At 41.7% G+C, this 19,303-nt stretch overlaps 1 protein-coding gene across 2 annotated transcripts in view; it reads right to left on the minus strand.

Moving 5' to 3' along the window:
• The window catches only part of tmeff1a (transmembrane protein with EGF-like and two follistatin-like domains 1a), a 104,477-nt gene that overhangs the window by 20,715 nt on the left and 64,459 nt on the right, over window positions 1-19,303 (minus strand). For both annotated transcript variants that reach the window (XM_040049417.1, XM_040049418.1), the window contains exons 4-6: window positions 13,118-13,147; window positions 1,112-1,208; window positions 103-251 (exon numbers count right to left, since the gene is read on the minus strand). In XM_040049417.1, the coding sequence (XP_039905351.1) occupies window positions 103-251; window positions 1,112-1,208; window positions 13,118-13,147 (276 nt within the window). The remainder of the gene's footprint in view (window positions 1-102; window positions 252-1,111; window positions 1,209-13,117; window positions 13,148-19,303) is intronic.

A 19,303-nucleotide genomic window follows, 5' to 3' on the forward strand; every position in this document is an offset into this window, starting at 1 on the left:
CTGTGATTTAAGATGAGATTAGCTTCAACGCGTCAACCTGAGCAGCTTTAAACTGCCCACAGAGCTCGTGTAATGCAATCGTGTAATCTCGTTAGGTCTTACCGGGGCACCTGCCCAGGTGTTTGACATCGATCTGCTCCTGCTTCATGCACGAGGCCTCTCTGACCAGGCAGGGGTTGTTGTAGGAGTTTCCGTCAGTGGCGCACACCGGGTTTTCATTGTGACCGCTGCAGTCGATGTTACATATGCACCTGAAGGGAGGAGAGGAGTCGAGTCAGGAGAATAAATGTTGTGTCTTCAGTCTGAACGCGTCTCTGCCACACAATCATTAACTGAAGTGCGTTTAGAGGAACGAGACGCTGCTCATTAGTCCTCCACAGACCGGCTGCAGATACAAAGAACTAATTTCAATCCCTTTCAAGAACTCCTTCACTCGTGATTAATGGTTTCAAATTTACTCCCAGAGTTCAATGGTGGGACCTAAAAAAAGAACTTTTTGACTCTTATTTCAGTCGATTTATAGTCTTGTTTCGCTACGCTTAATAAGTCAAGTCGAGTTCATTTATGTAGCCCAATATGCCTGGAAGGGGATTGCAATCGATACAGTATAAAAAGCCTGTTGTCCTTAATCAGATCAGAATATCTCCCTTAAAAAACAACTTATAGGTAAAAATATGGAGGAAAGCTCACAGAGAGAAGCAAATATATTGCTCACATAGAAATCAGGACCTTTATTTACCTCAACTACAAAAGTCAAACGGCCTTGGAGACGGATCTTATTTGTAAATCTCTCTCTGTGTAAGTGTGTAAAAGCCTCACTTCAGTTTATTTAAGTGGATTTTTCCAGTGTCATATATTTTATTCCTAGAGCAGCTTTGCATGATTGACAGCCCCAAATAATCCTTCTTTATCTCATACCGGGCCTCAGTTTATCCTGTCTGAAACAAGCTGTAAGCTAACTCTATATGATTGGCTGCCGCACACAAACAGAAGGTTTCTCTCGACGACGACAGGAGACAAAAAGTGAAGCTTTGGTGTTGTTGGTGTCAGTTTGTATTTACACAAACCTCGTGGGTGAGCTTCGTATGAATGTTACGAGTCGAACACTCACCAGACGTCCTCCGAGTCTTCGTCACACTCTGCTCCGTATTTGCATGTGCTGCACTTGGTGAACTTCTTCCCGACGTCTGAGCCCGAGCCCTCGTCGTCTGAAAGACACAAAGAAGAAAAACTTTAAGTATGAGTGTGCCTTTAAACAATAATGATTATTAATCAGTGTCTTTTCACTTTTTGTAAATCGCTTTGGACCAAAAGACGGTGCAGTGAGCAGTGAGATATACCAAAATGTACCAGTATTATTCACGGAGGCATTAGCTCAATTTTCTACAAAAATCACACACTGGTATCATGTGGCTATATGGAGCTTTTTTTAAAAGGAACACACACATTAGATTTCTTAGGGGTCATTTTGAGACAGCACCCCCTTTTCAATAAACAGTCGCTACGGGAAAATGTTGTTTCCCAACCAGTAGGTGACTATCTGGAAACCACTGGGTGGAACCTACGGGTTGCTGGCAGTCGCTAATGGGAAGCCAACTGTTGCACCAAAAACTTTGTTGTGATTGCAACTTCTCCTTTGACGGAAGTGTGTGTTACCACTGAAAGCACATTTCAAGAAATGCGGCTTTTACTTTGAAGGTGAGCACTCCCCATTTCTGGTCACATTTCTCGAGCGTCGCTGCAGCTCAGAAAGGAAATGAGCAACTGCAGGAATCTGCCAGCAAAAAAGCAATCGCACTCTCAATAGAAACCAATCATCAACTAGTGGGGAAAGACACAATTCTCCCTTGCAACTAGTGATTACCAGATGGTTGCTGACCAGTGTTTTTATGTGGGACCAAACCTTAGGCCAGCAGTGTCCAACTCCAGGCCTCGAGGGCCGGAGTCCTGCAGGTTTTAGGTGTGTCCTTGATCCAACACCTGGTGGTGAAAGTTTTCAGTAAAACAAAAGCTCAGGTCACAGTGATTCACTCTGATCCAAAAGTTCAAGGCCTGAACTACGATACATGCAGGGTTTGTTTCTACTCTTAACTCTGTATGAGATCAAAGAGGGGAGATTTCCCGAATATGGTCATATCAGGCACAGGAAGTCCCACCCACCTTCTGTTTATCTGGTGCCTCAAAGAGAGCTAAAACAGCTTGTTTCATGCTGCAGGTGAAGCAGAATAGGCCCTCTGTGCCACACTGAGTACTGGTGAACCAGACCTTGACCTGTTTGCTCTTCCGACACATGAACCCAGAACCTGTGACTGTTTAAACACAGGTATAACGTCTGAATAAATCCAGCTTCACTTAAAAGTAAAGACGGGTTGTAAAGGAGGAGCTGTGGTGTTGTTGTTGTACGCTGTTACTGAGGAGCAGAGATGAGAGCTTGTACTGTGAAAAGTGTGCCGTTATTCACCTGTGACACTCTGCTTGTTGTTTCTCCAAAAAACTCGTTTTAATTTCAGCGCGCCGTCTGTTTTGCTCTGCTGGCTGTGAAACTCTTTATTCATCGCTTTCCCCTCATACTTAGCTTTTATTATTATTATTTGTGCACATCTTTCCAGAACAGAAACCTGATTTCATTTCAAAAACAACCTCCAGCTCACATCAGCTTCTGTTCCGGTGAGCGCCGCCGTGCCCTTAACGCCGCAGGCGCCGTTTTCCACCATCAACACGCGACACGGCTCACGCGCTTTTCTATCAGACACAGCTGAACGTGTGAAGAGGCTCCCGAAGCTTATTGGCCAAATGGAAACAGAGACAACGCGTTATCATCTTATGATATTATTATTATTACCATTACAGGGGGATGCGTTTAATACCATCTCGCATGACGGCGTCTATTTTCCAGCAGGGAGCGAGTTCAGAGCAGATGAGGCGGTAACAACCCACAGCATCAAATATCAAAGAGCCGCGGGGATTATCCCAACCCGCCTTTCATCAAGGGAGCAGTTTTCATGATTCATCAAGTGTAATTTTGTCATGTAATAGAGGAAAAGCTCAGAGCCATCAAGGGGACGGAGATTAATCCGCAGGAAATGTAATGAGCATCCTCAAAGCTGCGCCCGGAGCCATTAAAACATCTATTCAACCTTAAAATCCAAAGAAAGGTGAGATCAGAGCTGCAGCTCCACTGCAAACAAGCAGCACCCTCAAAAACACTGGAAATAAAACACGAGTACACGTATAAGCAAGAGAGCCTTTACTCCAAAATCACAGTGTTGGACAAAATCACCAACACTCGTCTTTAAACCTTCAGCCTACTCTGATTAATACACAAGCAGGAGATTTAAATTTACTATGATCCAAAATCAGGATTTAAAATAAAAAAATCAGAAAAGGAAGAATCATGTAAAGATTTCAAGGAAGCTTTAAATTGTAAGTAAAAAAAAGTCCTTCAGCACTAGAAGTTGCTTTTGAAACTGATCCCAGAGGATTTTATTTTGAAGGGTTTTCATGTAGGATGACATCAGATGATAATCCGTTTAATCTAATTCTGCACCTGCATCAGATTCATCCTCACTGATTACCTCGTATCCAAGTTTGAAAGATCATATGTTCCTTTCTACTTCTAATTTTAAAATCTTATGAGAATTACTAGATTTTTCTATTGTTGTCAGTGTTTATTGTAATGACTTCATGCAGCCCATTTGCAGTACCTTCGTGGCCCGCTGCGGGGCTGCGGGCCACACTTTGGGAATCACTGATTTTGTTAATTTGATTTGGTCCAAATGTAGCTCGACGTTTTATTACTTGTTTAAAAAGATGCTGAAAAAGTGACTTCGACGTATCACAGACTTTTAGGTTTGGCTGAAAGGTGAATGATGAAGTCGCCTTTTTAGGATGCGGGAAGATCTCCGTATGCATACAAAGCCTCTGAGCAATTTTCTACTCTGATGGTTCCTGAATGATGTGAAAGGCCAAGCTGTGCTTTAGTGGTCGCGACTGCTTAGAATGCTGCCCCGCAGAGCCACACCTGATGGATGGTGGGTGGAGGTCCAACCACAGGCTAAATAACTGCATTCAGTTTGGTGCAAAACGCTAACTAGTCAGTCTCAATCAAACACAGCTTAGAACAAAAACACGACTGTAACAGGAGCATAAACACAGCAGTGTCTCGAGCACTCACCAACACTTTTATTGTCTCAACAGACTTTAAAACCACAGCAAACACTGCAGTGGAGACGTATACGGTACAGCGCTCATATTGTCATACTGCTTTCCTTTAAATGACTGTTCGCTGATGATACAAGACTAAATTTATCCTTAACCCTTAAATCTAAGCAGATGAGAGGTTGTGAGTGAATCAGTCCAGATCATCATCGTTCAGTTCAACGATGCAAAGACATCTGCTTTGTCTGTCTGTGAAACGTTACACAAAACAGCTCCACTGTTCACTTTCAAGGAAGTGAGCATCTGTCCGCACATGTCGCACATCTGCAACCGTTACTGTGAAATGTTGGTTTCACTTAACGGGAGCTGGTCAGCTGACACATCCACCATCTTTTCATTATTATGAAGGAGGACTGTGGCAATATCTGAGTTTTAGTAAGCAAGTCTAGTTTATTTATGAAGTGTTTTTCACAGACATGCATAACAAAGTACAAAAAAACCTGTAAAAACTATAAAATCAAAACCAAAAGAATAGAAATATTCACAGACTGAAAGGTTTCGTCCTCCGTGTTCTTCAGTCTCTGAAGAGATGAACAAATTCTGAGCCTGCGATTGAAGACTGCGAGCTGCAGTGTGTTTAAGAGAGGCTGGGATTAAAAGATTGTGGCTCAGGAGGCAGCGCAGGAAAGGTTGGTGGTTCAATCCCAGGCTGCTCTAGTCTGCATGCCAAAGTATCTTTAGGCAAGATACTGAACCATCTGAGAGTGATGTTAGATAGAAAGCATGCAGATGTAAGGTATGCTGTACAGAGCATGATATAAGAACCAGTCCGTCCTAAAATCTCTCTTGAACTCACTCAGTAGTCGGTAGTCTGGCTGCGACGCTGGAAACACGATTTCTCTAAACAGGGCGTTCCAGTGTTCGTATCGCTCGTTACAGACACATTTATAGAAGCTTTAAATAAAAAAGTATAATTAAAATTCCTGTTTGTTTAAAAAACAAACAATTACAGTGTTATTTAAAGTATTATCCTCTGTGGTTTATTAACACAGCCAGACGCTGCTGTTTTATTATTAATGTGTGGCAGCCAGATAACAGCTGGCCACTCATTAAAAAAAGGTGATGCCTCTCTGACAGCCTGTAGCATGTTCACATTATTATGTCCACCTCGAGACACACAGAGCTGCATTATGAGTAAGGATGGAGAGGTCGCGCTCTTATTATTTCTCACTTATTGCAAGATTTCGACAGCAAAAGCATGATTAAAATGACTGGTGAAGACAGACGCTGCAGTGTGTGTGTGTGTGTGTGTGTGTGTGTGTGTGTGTGTGTGTGTGTGTGTGTGTGGGCCTGCTGGCTGACAGATTGGCCTGCTGTGTGTGGATGTATTGAACACGGAGAGCTCAGCTGGGGCTCGGAGGCTGCCGATCGATTGACGGGGATCTGCAGCAGAGAGGCTCCTTTGTTTCTGTTCAACTCTGCTGACAGCAGGACGCTGCTGCTCCAAGCCGTCTCCACCCACAGCCAGAAACACAGCGACTGCACCAACAGCTAAAGCCTCCTCATATCCACACAGTGTCACATCTGGACTTTCATGTTTCATCATTGAACGGGCGTAGAAGTGGTGCTCTCTCTGTGTATGAGACTTTGTGTCTGCATGCATGCACATAGTTTATGTAAAGACAAATTCATACATGGCGCAGGTACCAGGCTGTGTACAGAACCACTCTTAACAGTGAAGGAACTACACATCCCACAATGCACTGCAAATGCAAGATTCTAACGCAAATGACTTCCAGTATTCTTATGCAAAGTGATTCAGTATCATAGTGTTTAGTATAGTTTTAGTCTGGTGTGTGTCTGTACCTGTTTATATATCTTTGTGGGGACCAAAAGTTGGAATGTTACTATATTTGTGGGGACCAACAGTCACAGCCCAAAGTGTCTGTCCTCACGAGTTTGAAGGCATTCTTGAGACTCAAAATGTGGTTTTAGTGTCAAGGTTACAATTAGGTTATTGTTAGGTTTAGGCTGAGGGTTAGGCATTTACTTTTGATATTTAGGGTAAGCGGCTAGGGAAAACATCATGTAAATTACATGTCCTCACTAAGATATCAAAACGAGAATGTGTGTGTGTATACCGAAGTAAAGTACACATGCTCCGATGTGTAAACCGTGTTTTGTTCCCGAGTTCAATCACCGCTCTAATTGTTTCTCAAATTTCATGCTTGCCACTCAACCCGACCTGGGTGGGTTTAAACATTGCCATGGTAACAGCCACCTCCATTAATCAGACAAGTCAGTGTTTCAACTTAGAATTGTGGGTAGAGTAGTTCTTTTCCCTGACATCACAAATAAAACGTTGATATCTTCGAGACTTGTGTTTTCTACAGGAGCATCTACAGCCGTTTCACTGTTGTGACTGTAAATAAGTCTAGTTTAGATGGTTACAGCTCATAATTATGACATAGTGGACGTCTCGCTTTTTTTTTTTTTAGAATTTTGTCATTCAGATATTATAAAGTTCAGGATACTCTATGTGTCATGTCTCCTTTCATAGAGGATTTCATAGATGTTAGCGAGGTTAGCCACGGTTGACATTACGTCACAGCTAAATCTCACATCTTTTGGATCCATCCTCATGTAGAAATCAGTCCACGTGCTTCATCCTATCCTCTGGCTAATGTTAGCTAACAGTAGCCAAACACACCCGTAACACAGAAAGAAAAAGCTAGCTATCCAACATAGCTAACCATAACTTTGTTGCTAACATCATCAGGATGTTATCAGCTGGTTATTTTTGCCCTCATGAGAAGTTATGTGTGATCCGTGGATGCTGCTCGCTGTTGACAAGAGGTTTTGAGGTAAAACACATGGGAGCAGCTTTAAACATCCCATTGGTTTGGATTTCTGTGGAAAACCCATCTTTGTGGAGTCTTTCATTTAGAAATCAGTCCTCAAGCTTTCCAAGGCAACCGAGAGTCAAGGAAGGCGCCATTTCTTTAAGCTGCGCTACAATCGATTAACACTTTAGCAATAATAAAAATAATTTAACACACGAAAAATATGAAATAGTAAAAGATCCACTGAATCTGATTTTCTGATCATCCAAACCTTAAAACGGTTTTGTGTCCAGAAGTGGACAGAGATCAGGTCTTCATCCTCCCCCTCATCATCACATCGCTGACATCTGTTCAGTTTCAGACCAGGAGGCATCGAGGTTCAACACACACACACACACACACACACACTACAGAGGCAGGAGAAGGCTAATTAGACGTCGACAGAAAAGGTTAAGGTATCAAACTGACAGCTCAGGGTGGAGGCCGAAAGCAGCAGGTCGCCACCCGTGAATCATCCACGGCATCATGTGTTTAATCCAGCGTCTGTTATCATGAAACTAATACGTTTAGCATGACTGCAGATCAGGACAGATGTGACAGTCAAAGACAAAGGAAGGAAACAATAAGCTTTAAATGATTAATGTGACACAGAATTAAAAACTATAAATTATATTCCAGCTACTGTGCGATCAGCGCTGACGCTTAGTGCCAAAAATGCCTCTGAGAAGTTAATGGGTTTGTTGAAATGAAACCGTGTGCGTGACTCGAGCGGCGGAGGTATTTCTGTTCTAACGCAGACGTTATTTATTGGATGAATTATTCACGCCTTGTACAGCTGATTTGTTTGTTGTTGTTTGTGAATGTCAGGCTTCGTTTTATCAGTCCCGAGCAGATGCACTCGCTCCTCCTGTGAAATGGTGTGAAAAACTGCAGTGACCTGCTGTTACGGAGCCTTTTCATTCAGCCGTGTATTTGTGAGCTGAGGTGACTCACAGGTTCTGTATTTTCCAGCTTATTAACTAAAAACTCTCATTAAAAGGTTTTTTTTAAGGCTGCAAATTAGATGTAGATTACAGGATACAGGTATATTCTTGCTTGTTGCATTTAAGCTGTTTAAAAGCTTAAATAAACATGAAGTTAGTATGGATTTCCTTCCAGTCACTATAGATCGAGTTGGCTTTGTTTTAGTTAAAGATTTGTCTCACTGACCTGTAAATAATGCAACTTTATTGGGTGATTCTCAGCTGTTTATGGTTTATGTTTGTAATGCACGAACCTTATATTTCTTTCCTTATCTAACATTAAATGTTGAAGCTATTTTCTCAAAAGCTCATATATAATAAATGTATATTTAATGACTGAAGCAGAAACTTCTTTGGAAACCCATTTAGCTGCAATTTAGAGCTAAATCACAGCTGCTATTTAGTTGCTATTACAGCTGCAATTTACTGCTAAAAAAGGTCATGCACTGAAATGATAGATTTTTCCTTTCCTTTGCAGATTACCTGGAAAGTACTGAAATAAAATTTCAAACTGCTAAGAATGGAGGGGAAAATAAATCTCATCGCGTATGCTCATATATGAACGAACCCACGGCCTGAAACAGGGTTAAATCTGGCTTTGCAGATGCAGAAGCATCGTGTTAAGACTAGTTAGTGGACAGTTTAAGGTTTCTAAGTTATTGGGGCGATCGTGGCTCAAGAGTTGGGAGTTCGCCTTGTAATCGGAAGGTTGCCGGTTCGAGCCCCGGCTTGGACAGTCTCGGTCGTTGTGTCCTTGGGCAAGACACTTCACCCGTTGCCTACTGGTGGTGGTCAGAGGGCCCGGTGGCGCCAGTGTCCGGCAGCCTCGCCTCTGTCAGTGCACCCCAGGGCAGCTGTGGCTACAATGTAGCTGCCATCACCAGTGTGTAAATGGGTGTGTGAATGGGTGGATGACTGAATATGTAAAGCGCTTTGGGGTCCTTAGGGACTAGTAAAGCGCTATATAAATACAGGCCATTTACCATCTGGACAGTCATTCACAGAATGAAGAATGCTGGAGCCCAATTTTATGGACGTTTTGGATCTTCTAGAGCAGGAGTGTCCAACTCCAGGCCTCGAGGGCCGGAGTCCTGCAGGTTTTAGATGTGTTCTTCATTCATCACAGCTGATTTAAATGGTTAAACGATCTCCTCAACATGTCTTGAAGTTCTCCAGAGTCCTGCTAATGAACTAATGACCAGCAGGTCAAACACGCGGTGCCGTATCACCGCAGTACTAACGCTCCTGCCACAAGTACAACTTCACAGCTACTGTCACTGTTTACAATTAGAGTTTCTCACCTACGGAGCATGTCACTGTCAGGATCACAGCTGTGTGGTTTCTCAAGTTCTTCGACTTTAAGACGAATGTTTGTTCCACGGCCCATCGATACGGGGTGATGACGTTTCCAATGGCCCTCAAACACTGCCGGTAAACTTGCTGTCATCTCCTGACAGTCAGTGGCGGCTGGACGATCCACATTCAGCCAGCATGGACTGGAATTGATTTACATTTGTGCAGAGATTTTGCAAATAATCGCACCACGAGAAAACCGCTCTGGCTTGGTCAGACACACAGTAATAATGTCTCTGCTTAAACAATCTGACCCACTCTGGATGAATTTTTACAAACTGCCCATCGTTTATATGGACAAAGCTTTTCAAGCTGGTTTACAAGAGCAACAATTGCTGCTTTTTCTAACATCTACAGATGGGTTCGTCCTCGTTGAGTCACTCTGCTGCACTATTGTCAGTAGGGCAGCACAGCAGTGAAAATACATTTTAATGGCCAATGAACAAAATATTTAAACAGCTGAGTGCAAGTAAAAAATATGTTGAATGGTTAAATTCGAACGCAAGTCTGCTTCTTTGTGTTTGAATCCAAAGCTTTGTGCAGACACATTTGTCAGTCAGCCTTTACCAAAGAGAAAACCAAGCCTTTAAACTTGAGCTGTAACAATTTGACCCTCAAAAAATGAACATGAAAGCAGCAAAGCCCAAAGAAAATTACAAATTACAGTGGAGAAGAAGGACTTGGCATCATCATGTCTCCAAATCAAGTCGAAATTATTCACACGGATGATCTGTGAGGAAGGAAAATCACCACATCTCCACGTAATCATTCAAATCACTCTTCATAAAGAACTTATCAGCCCTGAAGGGAACCTTTCAGATTTTAAAAGACAGACATTACACATGAATAGGGTAAAATCTTTTACCTAACAGATCTTATTAGAAAACTCTGCCAGTTGATGACCTACTTTAAGGGCATATTTTCTTACCTACTACGGGCTTTCTCTGATTTATTTAGTAGAGATTGCATCCTTCTGAATTCAGCAAGCATCAGTCTCCAGCTCTCACCAGAGCAGTTTTCCATCATGGAAAAAGGTGGACTGCCATCTCAGGATGGAGAGGAGCTGCTGCCTCAAGTTAAGGAGTTCAAGTATCTCAGGGTTCATACGTAGGGGAGGAGTGTAGCAGGATATTGGTGGACAGATTGTCTACTGTGGTAAAGAGAGCTGTGAAGGCAGAGTTGCTGGTTTATTGGTTGATCTATGATCCGATCCTCCTCTGTGCCCACGAGCTTTAGGCACTGACTAAGATAAACAACAGAATAGAATCTGCTTTGGATTTCATTAAAAAGTTCTCCAGACTGTTTCACATCTGTCATATGTGCTCAGGGTGAATCTGCTCTCACTCATTCACAGCACAGGGCGCCAGTGGTGGATCTGCCAGTTCTGGTATTCTATGGCACAACTAGAGGAGTGATTCTCAAACTGTGGTACGCGTACCACTTGTGGTACTTGGGCTCTCTCTGTTGGTAGGCGGGAAATCTCCAATGTTTTTAAAGATTAAATAATGTACCATTGTGGAGGTATGCAAAGATGACACAAGAGTTTCCGAAGCTCTTCTGGCAGCCTGAGTCGACCAAAAATGTCTCCCCGAGCGTGAGTCCTCTATGAAGAGCAGCCTTTCCTTATCGCCAAAGGTTGCGGCTGTTACAAAGCGCTGGCGGGCTAGTTTCCCTGGGTCTTAAAACTGCAAAGGCGGCACAGCGTTGTCACGCTGATGCTTAAAACACTGCCCTTTTCCGCGGTGCCACCGTGCTGCGATCCCAGCCACCATCGATGAGTTGAAGGCCCCCGGGAGAATCGGTGGTGGTGCAGTAGATGCTGTCGGTGAGTCGGGAACTATCGCCTGGATGCCGAAGCACCTGGTTGCCAGGAGAATCTGATCCGCTTCTGCGAGTGAGCGGTAATCCTTCGCGGCCAGCAGCGGGGAGTTGGCAAGGCCAGCTCGCACCGGCACCTGTCAGAGGAAGACGTGAGTGAAGAGGAATCCGCTGTCATCCTAGCAAGGACAGCGTACTCTCTGTGGGCTCGAGAGCGGTACCATCACCCAAGCCCAAGAGAGAGAGAGGAGTTTCTCAGCCGTTCTGCATCGGAGAGGGAATAGCGCAGCACCAGCAGAGCCTTGAGAGCGGTGTATTTCCCTTGGGATCCCAGAGGAGGGTCATCACACGGCGGGTGGACAGCGGATCCAGCAAGGCCACCACAGGATGGTATTTCGTGTCATCGGCTGAAACGCCACGAAGACCAAACTGAGCTTCGACATGCACAAACCAGGAAGGCCTGGAAGGCCGCCACAGCAAAAATTAAAACGTGCAGCTCTGCTATCACTTCCAACATAAATGAAGACAGAAAAATAAACAGCAGCGACGCTTGTAGGGTTACTGAAGTCGGGCTAGCTGGTATACAATGAGGTGCTGCGTGGTGGCTAGCTACACAGCTATGGCTAGCATAAACACAGTGAAGCTGGAGGATGAACGCTAACTTTTTTCAACTAAATGACAGCCTTAATAAAGCAGAGTAGTTTGGACAGACAGCGGTCCTGCTGATGGGTTGAGGGCCTTCTACGGCCCTGCCCAGCTCTCCTAGAGTAACTGCCTGTCTCCTGGAGAGACAGATACTGATGTACCATCCTGGAGGAGCAAACTGGAGGAGCAAACTCTGTAGGGCCCAGGTATCACTTCATGATACCATTAGTGACACTGACGGCCAAACTAGTGAAAAAACAGCCAAAAACGATGAGGAGGGACAATGTGTCAGCGCTCTCTACGTCTAAAAACTGCTCCTGTTTTTGGGGTTGTCTCATTGTTGCCCCTCTTGTGCACCTGTTATAAATTTCATTAACACTAAAGCAGCTGGAAGTGATTAACAACCCCCTGTGATACTTACCTGACCAGATCAATACAACAGACGTTTGATTGAAATGATGAAGTTGAGGTTCCTCAGTCGATGACTTACATAAAGGCTTAGTTTTTATGTATAAAATTGTATGTTTGAATATAAACGAGGTATTCTCATCATAAATGCACACAGATTTGTGCACATGTACAGTTAACAAAGTGAAATAAAGAACTAAATGTGTGTTTTAGTCAATTTTATTCTGCATGTCACATGCAGCCATGATTTACTGTTAGGAAACAAGTTAACAGGTGTGAACATGTTTAAAGAGCTGCCGTTAGTTTTCCTAACCTTTTCTAATCCTCCATGGATCAGCTCTTCCATCTCCTGCTGCTCAGAGGCCCCGCCCACATGCAGATGGCAGCGGATGGTGGAGGTACTGCCTCTCGAGCAGCCGCCTCCAATTAAAACCCCTCCAGCAGCCAAATTAAACAACAAACACTGTGGTCCGTGCTCACAGATGGTTGCAAAATGTCTCTGTTGCCAAATTTGGCAACAGCGAGGCTTTAAGCTCGACTCCCACAGGACAGACAACACCATCGTGTTCTTCAGGGAGGACTTAATGAAACCTTTATTAGAGGAGTTAACATTCAGCGAGGGGCTGCAGAGGCACAGAAGGACTCACAGAGGCAGAATAAACGGTTCTGCGTGGAGGGGTCGTTCAGCCACGTTTTGACCTCAGTGATTAGTTTCTTCATATCACAGACGGCTCACAATACAAGCAGTTAATGTTTGTGCAGGGCAGATAACGACTCTGCTGTAATTGATTTGTGTTTGACTTTCACCCGCAGCAGAAGTGAAGCAGGAAATGAAATCTTTAAATAGCCCAGTGAAAGACAGACACTCACCGTCTCCGTCTCCTGAACCAGAACCGGGATCTGCGAAGACACAAGAGACACAAACCATCAGATTTCTGCTTGTTATTAAACCCTTAAACCAACCGTCTCCTGGACGGGAAGCCATGCAGCTTTTTAGTTCCTTTAGTGGTTTATTATATAAAGATCTTTTATTTAAGATATGTGCTTTTACAAACTTCATGTATAAAGTTGTTATTTATTGTAAACCCGACTAGAATTTGCAGCCCTGAACATCCAAGGGAAGATTTCAGATATATGCAAATGCCCTCCATGTTACGGATTCATAAGACTGTATGACTTTTGGGCTTTTTAAAAAGAAATCAATTCCATTACTGACTGATGATGAATTTTCGGTGTGGGCTTGAGCAGGTTTGCAGCATTAAAGCCACTGTTACTGCGATTATCAGGGACTTTGAACATTATTGAAAGAGGTGTGCATGTAAAAATTGTCACTACCATAAGTGAAAATAAACCTTGGAGATGTTCCAGTGAGTACGCGTACCACTTGTGGTACTTGGGCTCTCTCTGGTGGTAGGCGGGAAATCTCCAATGTTTTTAAAGATTAAATAATATACCATTGTGGAGGTATGCAAAGACGACACAAAAGTTTCCGAAGCTCTTCTGGGAGCCTGAGTCAACCAAAAAATGTCTCCCCGAGCGTGAGTCCTCTATGAAGAGCAGCCTTTCCTTATCGCCAGAGGTCGCGGGTGTTACAAAGCGCTGGCGGGCTGGTTTCCCTGGGTCTTAAAACTGCAAAGCCAATTAGTCCAATCCAGTTTCAGTAGATTGGACTAATTGGTACTGGTTTAAACAAGAACCAGACCCATTTATCTTTATATAGACCCATTTATATAACATCAGTACACAGTCACCTACAAGCAAAAACCTGGAGATGGTCGAGAGAAAGAACTCCCTTTCAACAGGAAGTGACCTCCAGCAGAACCGAGCTCATAGACTCTACTTGGATAGACCACCCAAGTGACTAATTTTAGCATTTTTTTTTATAATTTCAGTGATAATCATGCAAATCATGATCTATTGTTTTGTGTGAATGGTTTTCAATGGTTCTGCTTTGATTTACTCAAACCAAGTACTAAATCAAACCCCATAGTTAGTAAAAATAACACTATTTCACTCAGGGGGAGTACAAACTTAAATATTGTTCCATCTATGAGATTTATCAATGGGTTGTGCCTAAAGGCATCAGGTGAGCCATCGGGTTGAAAAGAGCTACAAACCAAGAGCTTATAATTTCCAAATTTGAACAGAAATGAACCAAAATATACTTCAAGCATAATTCAAATGTTTAAACCGGCACAAACATATAAAGGCTGACACATGAAGCTGCAAACATTTGTACTGAACCCCAAAATCAGGGCTATTGATCTTGTACTCATTGATCAACTTTCATTCATTCATCCATTAAAAGAGCAAATACATGTCAATCATGGTACAGCAGGTACAGGTATTTGGATGTAAGGGTGTATTCCTCTCTGGCAGCAGGTCTAAATAAACAGGATTATGTTTGCGGCGCCTCGTTGGCTCAGACCTGCGGCTCCATCAGGAAATTGACTGACAGCATAAAACTTGGCACGGCTGCCTCGAATTAAGAAATGGACGCCGCGTTTGGAGTTTCTGGCACGCAGCTGCTGCTGCATTAAGAAATGGACACCGGCTGCTTTGTTCAATTAAATTTCACCTTTAGCTGCTTCACTTCTTTACAAAGTCATGATGAGATTGTTTTTCATGGGAAAGCAGGAAGAAATGGTCCGAGAGTGGGTACAGATATTAATGGTTCTAGTGTTGTATTGATTAAACGTTAAGAGTTTGGTTGCAAACTGCAGGTGGGACTCTGCTTCAACCTCTTAAAAGCAAAAAAACAAATAAAAACATCAGTGGGTGAGGGAGATGTTAATTTAGTAAAGAGCAAATTATTTAATGTTCAAGGTGAAGGGTTTAAATCTTTTTCCAAAATCAGTGAGCAGTGGGGCTTGTTCTTTGATGCACTATTTTATGACCAGTATTCAGTTTTTGTAGTCATGTGACTGCTAATGACATGCCATTAAGTGTAAAGAGAGCATAAAGAGACGTTGTAGACCGATCTGCAACCACAGGCCAAAAAGTGAACGTCCCCAGTTTCTGTTTGGTGTCCAAGTTTTTCAGGTCAGCTAATAGTTTTTGGCTAGCTAACCAAATAACATCTCTAATCACATAATATATTTTCATAATAATAACCATAGGAAGCAAAACACAGTTAGCCAGCTAGCTAGAATTAAATTGATAAAGTAACTCACAGTAAAGTATACTCTATACCAGGAGTTTGGATGAATTAGCCAACCACATCTATATTAACATAGTTTGCTAAATAAGAAATCTTAAAGCTTGTTTGTGTCAGCTGATAGCCACCTTCATGTGTCCACTTGCTGATATTACAATGAGAGAATCCAGATAATGAAAAGATCCCGGGTGTGGTGAAGTTGCTTCCTTGTACAGGACTCAGAAAATCACCTTAGGATCAGAAGGTGCTTGATCCCTTACGTAGCACCTAGCTAGCTAACTTTAGCTAAACTTGCTAACATTGTTATTAGCAAAATGCTACCTGAAACCACAGCAGTGGGGTTTTTTTGTAGTTATGTGAGGTTTGTGAGCTGGGAGACAGCCTTTTATTGACATTTGTTTGACATTTAATCATCTGTAAGCTAATATCATATATTTTAGCATCAAAACTGAACTGAGTTCTTAAAATCAGTCCACAGCCTGTCAGAGAAGTCAAAATGTTACAGTTACAATCTGTTCTAACACTGAAAAAAAATGAAAACAAGTTACCCAACATACATTTTATGAAATAATACATTTATAACCACACTTCTGTGTCCTTCATGGTTTAGTTTGATTTCCTACAATCTAATCAAAACCTATAAAACAAGAGCTTGAAACAGACGTTTGTTGGAAACGGGTCTATCAGGGATTTAATTAGATAAACGAAACATTACAATGCTGTATTGATTTGCTGGAGGGAGATTTAGTTATACATGAGCGCAGAGCACACTTTAGAAACTGATAACAAGTAATGATTAGAATTGCACTAGATGAGACAAAGAAAGATAAATCACGGAAATATATGCACCGTGGGTAACGAGAGGAGTCAGTTGGTACAGATTGGAAAATAATAAGGAACACAAGTGAAAGTCATACTTTTTTTTCTAAAATCAATTTGACCTAACTTGAAATAAGAATATAAAACAGAAGCTAATGATCCCTGCTGGGAAATGCAAGGAAATCAGCTGTCAGTCAGACCCCACTGTGCTCACTGACCTGCCGCCATATTTAGCCTATATATGAAAGAGCGATGGGTAACAAACTAACAAGGAATGAAAGTAATTACAGGTGGGAGAAATATACTGAACTCTAAACCTGTTTTTACTGTTTAATTCATACATGATGTGACAAAAGAACAAATAATCCATAGTCCACTGTCATTCCCACACAGCAAATTCAAAAGTGTTAAATGTTTTGGTGTTAGTAGTCTTCTTGCAAAAGTAGAGTTTATTTTACTCTAAGTAGAGTCACATTCTTTTAATGTAACTCTGAGGTGTAAAATGATAGTAGTTAAAATCGAGTGTTAAAAATGAGTGTTTCTATTTCAAATCTGGAGGTGTTACAATGGAAACATTAACTCTTGACCTCTTAACTCTGAACTCCTACAGGGGCTATGACACCAACAGAGTGAATTCACAGACTCCGCCCCCAGCACGGCTCCAATCGAAGCTGAAGTGAAGCCGTTTCAGAACATTTTGCTCTACATATTTGAGTTGTTTGCCATGCTTGGTAAGTCATTTTTTCAAAGATTGTTTCAATTATTATTATGAGCTTTTACTTCTGTGGCTCTTTGGAGTTGAGACAAAGCTGTGTGAAAGGCATTAGCCATGTTGCTCGGTGATAGCATAATATTCTGTTTTAGCTAGCTGAAAGGTATTGTTTGCGGGCAAATACCACAGCCTTGAAAAAAAGCTTGCATATGAATTTTCAGTCAAACTTTTGGTCAAATACACCTAAAACAATGTCTAGAATGTGAAATGTTGGTTTAATGGTGCTACTTGAAGCCTGAAAACGATCTCCCATAAAAAAAAACAAAAACGAGCAAACAGCAGTAGCAGATGTCCTGACTGGATTCTACGTTAGCATAGATCCCTCCAGAGTTTTGTGCACACGGTTTAGGTAAAAATTAAAAAGGTTGAGGTTTTACATTTAGTTCAGTATTACCTATTGCCCGTGTCTTTGTCTTTTGGGAAAATACTTTACACAAGTAATGGCTCAAAAAGGATTCCTTTTTTTTTTTTTTTTTTTTTAACTGTGCTGCAATTGATTACTGGATTATTTGTGCCATTAATTAGTGTCAACTAATTTTTATTCAATCTCCACATAGGATATGCTTGTGAAGATGGAATATGGGGGAGAGCAGAAGTGCGTTGAAGTTCCACAAAGTGATGAATGAAGGACAAGCATATTGTATTTTGTATTTATTGAAATAAGTGATGAGAATGCTGTTATTTGCATTTACCATGTCAGACCTTTTGATAAACAAAATTCTAATGAAAGTGAGAACATGTACACTGTTACATCTTTCAGAAAATGTTTTGAAATTGTGGTGCACAGTTCAGAATAAATGTTTTTCAAAAACCATTGCGTCTTTTTAGTAAATGTTTATTTCCAAAAGAAATTTCTAGAAGTTCAGAACAGTAAAATTCCCGCTTTTTAGAATTAATTAGAAGATAACTCTTACGTAGTTAAACTAAAATACTCTTTGAGAGTTAATATACAAACTCTTAACACCTAGTTAGCATTAGTAAGTGTTAAATTATCAACTCCAGACAGATTTGGTGTTTAACACTAAATCAGAGTTAACGTACCAACTCTTCAAAAAGAGTTAAATTAACACTCTCTGGTGTGGACCATATAGACACTTTAATAGTGTTGAAATCAAATCTGACAGTGTTAATTTGGACATGCTGGATTTGCTGTGCAGGACATCTAATACTTGACTGAGTTTGTCAAAGTCATTGATTTTCACAGACGCAGACACGTGGTGTTCCTGAAACGATTTTGTTGCCTTTTCTGACTTTGGGTAAATTTTATTCCTCAATTAAACTGAAATGGTCGGGTCATATTAAGATTCGCCATGCACTGTTATTAACTTTAGAGACATAAAACTACAGTAAACGTAGTTTCTCTGTAAACTTGAACATATAAACATTGGACTCTCACCTTTGAACAAACCTCAAGTGGCCATTGGAGGGACTGCAGTTTATGGTGTTTCACTGCTCGGCTGGCGTAGACTGAAGAGAATGTTTATAAATGTGTGAATGTGATATTTTTGTGTCACTAAGACTAGAAAACTGCTAAATAAAAATCAATCCACTTACAATTTACTGTTCTGATGAAATGCAGATATCCAGCTGTTAAAGGTGACTGCCGTCAGTATACCGACTCACAGTATTTATAGAAAGCACTTATTTAGATAAGCTGGCATGTGGACAGTATACATAGCTTTAATTTGGCTCTGTCCCATCCTTGGCTTATTTTTTAGCCCAGGAAATTCCTGCTTGGTCCGACCACAGCTTCGGACAGAGGTCTGGGATTTTGAACAGTTTTTTCTTCAGAGTCCTGAGTTTGGATCTTTCTCCTTCGAGATATTCAGAAAACTGAACTAAAGTGCAGTAAAACAAACAGTAAAGCACAAAATGGTCATACTGGACCAGAACCACGGTATCTTTGCTCCAGCACCCTCCCTCCAGCTTGCAGCAGTTTAAAACAGGATTAAATGTCTGTCTGAGCAGTGATGTGTTTGAGACGTGAGATGTCACCAACATCTGAAAATGACTGTTTACCCTGTAGGATGAGAACACACAGGGCAGGATGGAGGCAGTTTTCTGCAAAAAACCTTTGAAACAAGTTGTTTTTTTATCAAAAACTGAAGAAAAGCTCAAATTTGAAGTTTACAGTTGTGATTTGATCAAACCTGAAAAAGCAGGGATGCAGGCAGACAGGAAGATGGAAGAAGATGAAAGAATGCGAGGTTGAATCAGACTGAGAAGCTTTAGGTTTTAGATCCAGCTGATAAAAAGAATCTGTAACTGCGTTGGACACTGGATCGCAGACACCAACTCTTTCTGATCA

The sequence above is a fragment of the Simochromis diagramma genome, unplaced genomic scaffold (assembly GCF_900408965.1).
Source record: "Simochromis diagramma unplaced genomic scaffold, fSimDia1.1 OVJJ01000355.1, whole genome shotgun sequence".
Classification (NCBI taxonomy): domain Eukaryota; kingdom Metazoa; phylum Chordata; class Actinopteri; order Cichliformes; family Cichlidae; genus Simochromis; species Simochromis diagramma.